Source organism: Geospiza fortis, unplaced genomic scaffold (genome assembly GCF_000277835.1).
Source record: "Geospiza fortis unplaced genomic scaffold, GeoFor_1.0 scaffold173, whole genome shotgun sequence".
NCBI classification, from domain to species: Eukaryota; Metazoa; Chordata; class Aves; order Passeriformes; family Thraupidae; genus Geospiza; species Geospiza fortis.
Genome location: NW_005054334.1, coordinates 3149691 through 3161164, shown reverse-complemented (window position 1 = coordinate 3161164; position 11474 = coordinate 3149691). Strand labels below are relative to the sequence as shown.

Genomic DNA, 11474 nt, shown 5'->3' with positions numbered 1-11474 from the left:
TGTAGGGACAAAGAAGGATGCTGTGGGGGACACTGGGGACACTGGTAAGCCAGGGATATTCAGAGCAACATCAAGAGATGCAGAGGGACACTTAGGGCAGACACAGGGACATTTAGGGGCAACACAAGGAGATGTGCTGGAAAAATATCAGGGGACAAGGAAAGACACTATGGAATATATTAAGGGAGCAAGAAGGGACACTAGAGAAGACACTGGGCGTGGCAGTGGGACACCGGGGAGCACTGGGCACAAGTCAGCTCAGCAGCAATACACCATGGCCAAGTGCCACTACTCCATCTTCTGCCCCTTTGCTCTCCACTAGGTGCTTTAGGAACACCAGCTCAGCCCTTGCAGGTGGATGGTGAGGGATCACAAATAACAGGCTGTCCCCTTGTTTTGGGAGACACACACAGCCCTTAGTGCAGGGACAGAGCAGGGACATAGTGGCAATCAGCCAGCCATCCTTTCCCCGCTGGGTGAGCGGTCGGCTGTTCCTGGGAGATTAAATATAGCCACTATCTTCATCTTGCCAGTAGGATTTAGACGATGTTTTCTCCTTATTTTTTAAAAACATGCAGGCGCAGCCACCTGGTGCCCACGAACATGCCATGCTGGGCTCAGAGTTGAACCAAACCTCCCTGTGCTTCAGTTTAGCATTAAAATACACAGTGAGCACCTCTCAATAGCCTCTGAGTGCCCGGGGTGTCCAGGACCATGAAAACCACCAGCCAGGGACACACAGAAGTGTGCATCAATTAAACATCAATATAGATACATAAATACAAATATAAATACAGAAATTGAAATAATATAAATAGTAGAAATTGAGATAATAGAAATAGAATCATAGAATCATAGGATTATTTGGGTTGGAAGGGACCTTAAAGATCATCCAGCTCCAATTTCCCTGCCATGGGCAAGGACACCTTCCACTAGACCAACTTGCTCAGAGCCCCATCAAGCCTGGCCTTAAACACTTTCAGGCATCCACAACTTCTCTGGGCAACCTGTTCCAGTGCCTCATCACACTCACAGTAAAGAATTTCTTCCTAATACCTAATCTAAACTTGCCCTCTTTCAGTTTAGAGCCATTCCCCCTTGTCCCATCACTACATTTAAAGAGAAATAGGAATCTTTAATGTGAAGACCTGGCCTGGCAGAAGACACTCAGGCCCCTGATGCTTTCCCAGAGATGGAAGGACCAAGTGCATCTCCTTGAGCCTTCCTCCCTGACAGAGTTTCTTCACATGCACTATTCCATGTGGGAAAGGTTCTCAGCACTTGCAAACCTTTTGATTTAATTAGGAGCAAACCGCTCGTAATTGTGGAGAGGAATAACCACCCTCCTGCCTCCCTTGGGGTTTGTTTTTGTTTAAGACATAATAAATAAATGGCTTTCCATCCCACATGGAGTGCATAGAGCTCTGGTGGCCTCTGTGCAACACTTTGGCCGTCTGAGGGACCTCTCATTTTTCCTATCTGGGAATGAACCGCGGGCGCTGGCTGCTGCACGTAGGCAAACCCAGGCACGCAGATAAGGCACATCTGGTTTGATTTGCATCCAAGTTTGCAACTGTTGCGCGTGGCTCACCCGCGCCAGGCTCTGAGGGGACACCAGGAGGTTTGGGAGGGTTTAGGATCTGGCCCCTGGGTTTGGCACAGCACCCACGGGCTGCCTGCAGAGCCTCCAGCCCTAAAAGCCAGGCAGCAATTATCAATCCAGTGCAGGGATGGGGAGGCAAAGGCAGAGGGAGGGACAGGGCGGATCCTTTACCTAACTTAGGCCACCTTAGGTTCTAATCTCACTGTCTCACCTGGGCAGCTCCTGCTGCTGATCTGGGCTGTTCATCCTCCTCCGGCGGGTGCCGCTGCTGGCAAACAAACACGCTCTCCCCTGTGCATGGAGCTTCTGGCTCTTTCATACACACTAGATCCCTATTTTCAGTCAGTCAAACTAAGGGGAAGATCCCGTGCCCCCAGGCAACTCACTGGAGGGAAAGCACACAGGTGGTCACAGCTCATCAGGCTGCTGCTGGCGTGGCACATGGGGGGTAACCTGGTCAAGGCAAACCCCCAAGCACCCCAGCTGGTACTGGAATGCACCCCTTGAACCTTGCACTGTTTTGACAATGCATCTTTAACATGAACTGGTCAGGACTGAGAAGATGAGAGGGTTTTCCAGCCCCTGGCAGGATGTCAGGCCTGGAGGTGGAAGGCAGATGCCAAGCAATGCAAGCCCTGATGCCTCTGGGAAGTGGGTCCAGCGCTTTTGGCACCCCACTGCAGGCAGCACAGGGGACTCATCCAGAAGGAAGAGTTTATCCCATAGGCACATGTGCCACTATGGCCATCTTGGGTTCACGCCCGCATTTTTTGCCACAGGAACCTGCCACCATGCCCAGGATGCAGTGGGTTACCCCCTGCACCCACTTTTCTCCTCAGGAGTTGCTACCCAATCACTCCAAGCCTCCCAAGCCTTCCCTTTCTGGCATTATTCTGCAGAAATTGGGAAATCCCACATCTCCAACAAATCCCAGAGGACAGAGCCTGGCAGAAGAATCCTCTCTGTAATCCTGTTTACCTTCTCCTCCCTGCCCACACTGAGTTCAACCAGACCCCATAGGGATTTACACATTTCCAGCTGCAGATTTTGTCTTAAATGGTCAAACTGCGTTCACTGTAGATGTACTACAGATCCATGGGGTGAGAGCCCCTGCCTTGTAGGGGTAGAACAGCTGTTCATAGGCTTTTGGGAGCACCAGGGCACTTCTGGAAATTAATGTCAGAGATAATATTTCATTTTACCCAGTTTCCATTTCAGAGACTCAAAATCCCCAGCAGTGGAACTTGGTCTTGGTGGTACTCGGATCCAAGTGCTTCTGTGCTTTTTTAAGAGCAAAACAGGGAAACTAGCTGAAGTTCCAGCTGTGCTCATAAGAGTTTCAGCTCTGAGCCCCTGGTGTGCAATGCAGTGTGGCCAGCCCAGCATGAAGCCACTCAGCCTGGCCATTGCTAGGGGCAGAGCAGGCTTGAAGGATACAAATAAATGGCAAAGGGGCATCATCCCTGCCTGCTGGACTGATTATGAATGTTTTAAAAGATTTATGGGCTGCTTTTTAAGGGTAAGCTCCCTATGTGAGCTGGGGTGCTGGCTCCCATACCACCATGGTGCTGTCCAGCCGTGGTTTTAACCCTGTGCTCGAGGCTGGGATGTTCCTCACAGCCACAGCCCGGCTGCAGGCAAGCGGATGGGGCCCAGCCATCGCTTTGGGATGTTTTTGGGCTCTGCCAGCCATCACGCCTACCACCCGCGGGCATGTTGGCCATCTCCTCTCGTGGCCACTCTTCCAGTGCCCAGGTCCCCTGCTGCCAGGAGATAAGGACGTGGAGACGCCGGGGTGAGCGTATCACCCCGGCGCAGGCGACACAGGCTCTGCCCGATTAGCGCCGCGCCAATTCCGGAGGCGCATCCCCCATCGCCCCGGGATGAGGGGATGGCTCTGCCCTGCTGGGGCTGATCTGCAGCCACAGAGCCTCAAGGAGGGGCAGCTCCACCACATGTCAGGGGCACGCACATTTCGCCTGTGCTTGCACCACGCGCTTATCAGGCTGAGCAGCCCTCGTCTGAAAGGCAGAAAAAAACAACACAACACCCCAACAAACAAACCAACCCAAACACAAGATACCAAACCCTTCAGGGAAGAGATGGGTGAGCAGGCTGCTGAGCAGAGTGCAATTGCTTACCCTCTGCTTGCCCCCAGCACCCACTTTTGGGAGTTTCCTCCCCCAGGAGCAGGTACAACTAGGCAGACTGTTGTTTGAGTGGTTATTTTCTCTAAAAAACACACTGTGTCCTGAACCCTTTTTTCTCCTCCTCTTTTGGCTCCTATAAATCCCCATGGAAAGACCAAGCTCTGCAGCCTGAAAACAGCTGCCCTGAGCTGTTCTTTCACCTCTTGCCATCCCATGGACAAATCCTCCAAACGCTCGCCCCTTTCCAAACTCGATGGCAATGGCCACATCCTGCTTGGAAGCAGAGGGAAAAGCCTGGACCTTGGGCAGCACAGGGACAGAAGGGTTTCTAGGCCAGAGGCAGGAGGCCAAAAACCATCAACAGCAAGCCCTGGTGCTTGACAGGCGTAGTAGGGAGCTGAGCTCATGGTTTGGACTCTTGCACCATCCACTGGGTTGCCCAAGGGCCTTGTACACGTGACTAAAATCTGCAACCTAATTTTACCAGAATTTGTGACTAACAAAGTGATCTGCCTTTCCTAGGGAAAGTAGTCCCTGCAGCCCTTCCCAAGGGAAGGGCAGGCCTGCCCCCTCTTGTCCTAGGGGATGCCAATACCATGGCAAAAGAGCAAAAGAGTGCCACCCTAATACCCCTCATTTCAGCTGCCACTGCATTCTTACACCCTGCTTCCTTCCCCAGGTCTCACAGTACTCCAGTCTCTCAGCCCTCACATCTGTCACCTCCATCCAAGAATCTTCCTTGACCCCTTTTGTCTTTCCTTCTTCAGATGCTGCCCCAGCCCCAGCATGTGACCACAATTAGATCTCTTTGTAGAACAACAGCTCCTCTTTATATTGGGATAGGGCTGAATGAGTAGTAGTCACCACCAGGTCCTCCATCCTGACATAAAAGCAACATGCTTCACACAAAAAACAGGAGGAGGAAAGCATTTATGATCTCTGTCACCTCCCCAGGATCTCTCTATACTGTTTACTCTGCCAGCAATTTGCAGTGCCATGCACCCTTCCAATACCGGATTTACTAATGCAGCCCAGGCTCAGCTCTTCCTCCATGAGGCTCAGGGTCCATGTGGAATTTTGGGAGCAGTGCAGTGAAGCACATTATTTTCCCCCTCAAACCCAAAGGTGGGGCAAACTGCTGGATAACAGCACTGCAAGGCTCCTCTCCCTCTCTGGCCAGGAGTGCTCCTGTCGCTTTCCCTCACCAAATCCTGAAGAAAGGAAGCAACTGGTCACTACACACTAAAACCTCAAAAAAAATTACACACAAACACACACAGAGCCTTAACCACTGGATTTGGGCCATATGGCAAGACTTCTTCTCAAGGAATACATTTTTCTCAGCGAAAGGGGAAGATTTTATTAAGTTAAAAGTTGAAGGGCACAGCGGAGCAGCAGCAGCTGTCACCCTGAGGAGGTTGGCTCGGGCGGGTGCAGTAGCAGCCTCACAGCTCCTCTTCCCCAGAAAGGAGAAGTCCCGTGGCTCTGGGCTCCTGCCAATGCAGGTTCTTGCAGGAGCCAAAAGGGCAGCCACGGAGAGAGAGCTCGGTCATGTGGACTCTTGCCAAGGTGTCCGCTTTCAGCCGCCTCGGGCAAGCACACCCACGGCAGACAGCCCCAGCGGCTCCCCCTATGGCTTTCGTGTCTTCTCCGCAGGTCCCGGGGGTGGCACGGGGAGGGGGAGCACGGTCCTTGCCCTACATCCCAGGGGGACCGTGAAGACATTTGGAAGAGAGGGAATATGTGCCAAAGGTGGCTGTGTGTGGCCAGGAGAAATGGAGCCAGGAAAGGGGGAAAAACCAGGTTCTCTTCTTCGGGTTAGAAAAATGTTGGTGATGTAGTAAAACTTTTCCTCCTCCTCTTCCCCTCCTTTCCATGGGGAAAAAAATTCCTCTATAAAATATAATTTTCACATATAAAATCCTGAGGAAGGTGCATGTAAGGAGCCAGTCCAAACAACGTGCTCAGGTATGCAGGCAAAAAGGGTTCATCAAAAAAGCTTTGGGAGGGGAGTGAGGAGGTTGGGGTGTGTGGGATTCCTCACCAAGGTGGACACGGATAGGGATTCAACCTCCCTCTCCCCACGAGTGAGGAATGGAGCAAATACAAAACAAGAACAGATAACAAATGTAGAGCAGACCTAGAGAGAGACAAAACCAGACATGGTTTAGAAAGAGTCCAGTGAGTGCAGAAACGCCCTCCCTTCAGCTCCCTGGGGAGGTGGCTGTGTGGTGCCCTGCTGCACTCCCACTCATCTCAGCAGCCATCAGCAAGCGCTGGTGGAGCAGGGTGAGCCCAATACAAGCAAGAAGCAGAAGCACTCTGGACAACAGGATGCCCTCATTCCCATCACCCTGCTTCCCCCATCTGTGACAGAGATGCCTGCAGGTGAGTGTGGGAGAAGGACTGGGTCTAGTCAGGCCTGCTTTGATGCAGAGCTAAAATTATTGTGCTGCGATAGGGAAACCACTTCAAAGGTGAAGGGAGCAGAAACACTGCCTACACAGGGAATGTGTGACCACCCACGCTGTCACTCAAGCCACGGGGCGAAGGCCAGCATTTGCCTGGCTCCCACAAGCAGCCTGGCTGAGGAGTGATTGGTGCTGGCTGCATCAAGAGCACCATGAAAAGGTGGCTGGAGCCCTTGGGAGCACATCAGGGACAGCAGGAGGGCCAGCAGTGCAGGCCAAGAGGATGCGAGAAGCAGAGAAGGATGAGTTTAAGCCTAAAGTTTCAAAACTGAGTGGAACAGGAGAAACTGGCAGCTCCCACGGCCCTGCAGCAGCCAGTCTCAGGCACCTGCCCCCACAGGGGACAGCCCAGCGTGCCCAGGCTCACCGTTACTTGCTGTTGCACAGCGACTCCTTCTCCTGCAGAGCCGCCATGGCCAGGCGCAGGTGCTCCTTCAGCTGCTCGATCTCGCGCTCCGAGCGCACCTTAATGTGATTCAGCTCTGCATACACGTCTTGGTATTTCCCTGAGGCAAATCTCTTGTCCTGCCAGGGGAGGGAGAGGGGTCAGGCAGGGCAAGTTTCTCCTGATTTTAGGGAGGGTGGCAGCAAGGTGAGCCCAGCAGAAGAGCCAGCAAGTGAGGAGGGGAGAGCTAACTCTGGGTTTGAAGCCTATCCTAATCTAGGCCAGGCAGAAACCATTCAGAAGAAGAGCATGGAGATACCACTTTGCAAACACCAGGCCAGGGAGGAACGCAGAGACACTGGCCCCACAGTAGCAGCAGGGATGTACAGCACCAGGTTGAGGAGGTTATGTGGGCTGTAACACAGCTTGTGTGCATGTGGGGCAGCCACATGGGAAACATAATCCCACCAGGAATGCAGGCCACTGAGAGAGCTGGGTGCAGCTGCTTATATGGCCAAAAACTTATGTAAGTTATAAACTCCTGGAGCACCACTGAAGTCCAAAGCCTCTTTCAGGTTCCCCTTTGGCAGAGGCCTTTGAAAATTCCTCTGAAGGAGCTGCTGCCAGTGGAGGGAGCAGCACACCCAGAAACAGTGCCCAAGGAAACCCGTCCACTCAGAGAGGGGACAGCTAGAGGAAGCAGCATGCCAGGCAGCCTTCATCCAGGTTTCCCACTTTGCGAAGGCGGCCTCCTGGCTTGTCCATGCTTATGTGTGCATACATCTGGGAAAACCAGCAGCTCTGTGACTCCTCCCTTGTACAAGGTCAGCCTTTGCCAGTCCGTGCTGTTGGAGCTGCTCTGTGCTCTGCAGTCAGCACAGACAAGCAGCACAGGCAACAGGAGGGTTTGTCTCGAGCATCCCAACAAACCCAGCCAGAGCCTGCTGATATGCAGCCCTGCTGCTTCCCTGCCTTCCCTCTCCTGCTCTTTCCCAATTGCTCCAAGAAACCACTGACCTTTTGCATCATCTGCAGCTCCTCCCGGAGGCACTGCACCTCCTTCTTTACGTACTGGAGCTCATTCTCCTTCACCCGCAGCAGCACCTGGGCAGAGAGGGGGGAGAGGAACCAGAGGTGACTCAAGAGCCACCGCCTCGGAAAGGCCGGCAGGCCCTGGCGCAAGCGCAGCGGCGGAAAAGGAAGGAAGGGCCAGAAGGGCTGGGGCAGGAAACGGCGCGAGCAGCCGGAGAGAGCAGCGGAGGGGAGCCTCACATTCTGCTTCCTGCACCGCTCCATCTGTCACCCCCTCCCACTTGCTCCAAGCCAAAGCCATCAAGAGGAGCAGACCCCCGGGACAGGCGGGGATGGAGGCAGGGGGCAGCCAGGGGGATCCCTGTACCTCCAGTTCGCAGGAGCTGCGCTCGTTGTTGTGCGAGGCACGGTCCCCAGAGCCCCGCGATGAAATAAAGCTTCGCAGCTTCCCGATCTCATCCGAGAGGCGCGTCTGCAGCTCCTGCAGGCAAAGCCAAAAGATGTCAGAGTAGCCACGGCACAGAGCTCTCCCTGTCCTGACCATTCCATCCCCATGGCAGCACTCGTTCAGCCTGGAGACCATGTTGTAACCATAGGAAATGGCAGCATCTACATCCAGCAGAGTACACTCGCCATATTTAATGCCACAGTTAAGACAGTCTCTAACTCTTAATCCTTTTATTTATGATGATAAAATCTCAGAAGGGAAGAAATATGAACAAATAGGGGAGTTTTAACAGAGGGGCTGTGCTGTGTGAAGGAGGAGCATGCTCCAATGCTCCTCTCTGCTGGCAGGAAAGCCCTTCTCTTGCCTGATTTTTCTGGAGGAGGTCCTTCCCCTCCCGCTGACAGCGCTCCAATATCTGCTCCCGCTCTTCTGCCTTTTGGGTGAGCTCCCCGATTTCCAGGCACTTTTGGGAATACTGCTCAGAAAGCACCTGCAGTTCCCGCTTCAGCGACTCCACGTCCAACCTGCCAAAGAGGCACCAGCTCATTGCTGCCCCAAAACCCTTGCCAGCTCCTGGCCCCTGGCACTGCCTCCCCCCCTGCCATAGCCAGCCTCTGCCCACATCAGTCATTAGCACAAGACAATGTTCCCTGTGAAACCGAGCTTCAGTTCCCACACTCCTGCACATCAGCGTGGTGCTTCTTGGAGCTCCAAGCCATGCAGAAGAAATGGAGGAGCTTTCCATAAAGAAAACAGACAGAAAATTACTATAGGTATGAGGGAGGTGCGATAGGGAAAAGAGCCAAGCAAGGGACAAACTTCCCTACAGCTGCAGCAGCCCTGGGAGCCACTACCAGGCACCCACTAGCCCTGAGGAGGGAGCTGGGGAAGTGGCAGGAGGAAAAGCTCAGGACTAGAGCTGCAGACGGAGTGTGGTGACAGCGGCACAAGGCGGCAAGGGGAGTGAGAGAGATGCTTTCTTACTGGTGCTGCTTCTGGAGGGCTTCCGGGAGAGAGCTGCATTGCTGGAAGCTCCGTGTCCTGCCCAGCTCCTTATTCATTTCCTCCCGGTGGGCTTTCTTCAGTGCCTCAATGGCTGCAGAGGGGGACAGTGAGAAATGGGGGATGAGGCTGTGCCAGCCTCATGGAAAACACACCAGAGAACTGACTAAGCTCTCTCCACTGCAGGTTCCCAGATCCATCCCTGCAGATTCCTCCTCTTCCCCTTCTTCCCTCAGAGTATTCCTCACCATCTCCACACTCCAGGATAATCATGCTGCCAAGGGGACTAACACAGGGCACTGTTGGAGCTCTCTACTATCTCTGCCTTGCCCACCTACAATAAAGTGTTGGTCCCTTCCCACCCATCCAGAGGCATGACCCCATTTCCTTCAGGATCTTTACCACCCCATCTCCACCAGCGCCACAGGAGCGAGAAGCACCAGAGCTCGTGCTCCAAGGAGCACCAGTCTCACACCAGTACAGTCAGCAGTGTGGCTCCAGATGACTGGGACATCTGGCTTCTGGCAAGAGTCATTTGGGGAGAGGCAGGAGGGACCCAGCTGAGCAGAGGCACAGCTTGGTGTCTGCTCCTACCTGCTGCTGTTGCTGCCGCCTCCTCTGCCAGGAGCCGCTCCTTCTCCTGCCGCAGCCGCTCCAGCTCCAGCTGGTGGTGCCTCTGCAGCTCCTCCATCACTTGCTGGTGGGATGACTCCATCTCAGCCAGGCTGCGCTCACAGGCCTCCTGGTGTGAGGAGGAAAGGAGGTGTGAGGGACCAGCAGAGAAGGAGGAAGGGCTTGGGCAAGGACAGGCACCTGGCTGCAAGTGCAGGGACATTTTGAAAGAAGTGAGGCTACTTCCCAGGAGGGTCTTTTCCTTCTGAAAGTGAGGTGGCACTTTAATCATGAACACAACCATTTTACAGGGACACATGTCTTGCAATCCCCCTTTGTGCTTTATAGAGGAAGAATGCTCCTCTAGCTCTTAAAACTAAAGCAGCAAGACAGGAACATCCCTCTTGGTCCAGCAGCTGGGAATAACATGTCTGATACCACAAACCCAAACCTACACAGGGCTGCACTGCCTGCCTGGAAGAGATCAACAGTGGGAACTGCATCTCAGCATCTGCCTTTTAAATGAAGCACATCCCCTGGAATCAATGAAAACCGAGCCTCCTCTCCTGAAAAGTGACACCCTGAACTACCCTGTGACATGATGGAGGCTGCCAAAGAGCCCTCCCCACAGCCTAGCGGTTAGGGATCCTCCTCACACAGCTCTCCCTCCTTTCTGATGCCTCTGAGACCAGGGGGATGGTCCTTTCTATGCTGAGTGCTATGATTAACTCGGGTTAGAGCAAAGCAAGGAGGTTCCCACCTTGGCACTATGCCTTCACTCCCCCTCTAGGTTCTGGCAGAGTCTCCCTGAGCCTCTCAGGAAGAGTTTGTTCACCAACAAACTGTGCCATGATGATTAATAGCCTGGGCCTCAAGGACATCAGCCGAGAGCTAAGATGTCATCACATCCCCCAACAGCTCCTTGCCATCCCATTCCTTCCCCACTGAGGACTAAGGCTCATACAAAAGACACTGGAACATGTTGTATGAATGCAAACCCTTCCTGGCTACTCCTCTCTACTGTGATGAGAGAAGCTAGGAAGCTTCACAGAACAACAGAGGAAAAAGGTGAGGAATCAATTTGGTGATCTATGCAGGGACCAGCTGCAACCCTTGGCAGACAGAGAGAGTGAATCCTTTGGGGAAAGGCCAAGTTTGGCCCCAGATGTGAAATGCAGGCTTTTTGAGCCAAGTTATTAGGAAGATAAGAAAGTTCCTCCCCACTGCTTTTGCTCTTTTTTTTGACCATAAAGAGGTCTGTAAGCTGTAAATATTAAATCATGATAACACAGAGACTGGTAAGGGCTGTCTGGGCTGGGTGCTACAAGGCTTCTGGGTTTCTTTATCTGTGCTAGGTACAGCCAACCCTGTGGAACAGACTTCACCAGCCCCAATTTCCTGCCCTGCCAACCCCCTCTGCCCTGGGATCTTCCAACACATAAGGCCCATCCTGAAAATCCCACTCTATGGTCAAACAGCAGCCTCCACACAGGAAATCCCTGTGGGATGTGACCCTGCTTGCTTTGGATCAGTCCATGAGAGGGGAGAATAAACAAACAAAGAGAAGTGAGAGGATGAAGCATGAGCAAATTCTGCTTTGCTGGCTCTCCCACGTGCTGTCCCAGCAAACGAATGGGCTGTGCTGTCAAAGTGACCTTCAGGGCTCGGGCTGTCCCCAGGGACTGACTGACTGCTTTTAACGAGACACGTGGGAGCCCCAGCTAGCAAGAACCACACGTGGTGAGCACCAACCAGCGGGGGCTCCGCAGGA

The 11474-nt window shown here is 53.3% G+C and overlaps 1 protein-coding gene across 1 annotated transcript in view; it reads right to left on the bottom strand.

Annotated features, from left to right (window-relative positions):
* Positions 1-5087: 5087 nt before the first annotated feature.
* The window catches only part of TRIOBP (TRIO and F-actin binding protein), a 17572-nt gene continuing 11185 nt past the window's right edge, over positions 5088-11474 (bottom strand). The window contains exons 9-15 of the mRNA XM_031057749.1: positions 9686-9833; positions 9074-9185; positions 8454-8613; positions 8009-8122; positions 7627-7713; positions 6592-6749; positions 5088-5893 (exon numbers count right to left, since the gene is read on the bottom strand). Of these exons, the coding sequence (XP_030913609.1) occupies positions 6594-6749; positions 7627-7713; positions 8009-8122; positions 8454-8613; positions 9074-9185; positions 9686-9833 (777 nt within the window). The 3' untranslated portion in view covers positions 5088-5893; positions 6592-6593. The remainder of the gene's footprint in view (positions 5894-6591; positions 6750-7626; positions 7714-8008; positions 8123-8453; positions 8614-9073; positions 9186-9685; positions 9834-11474) is intronic.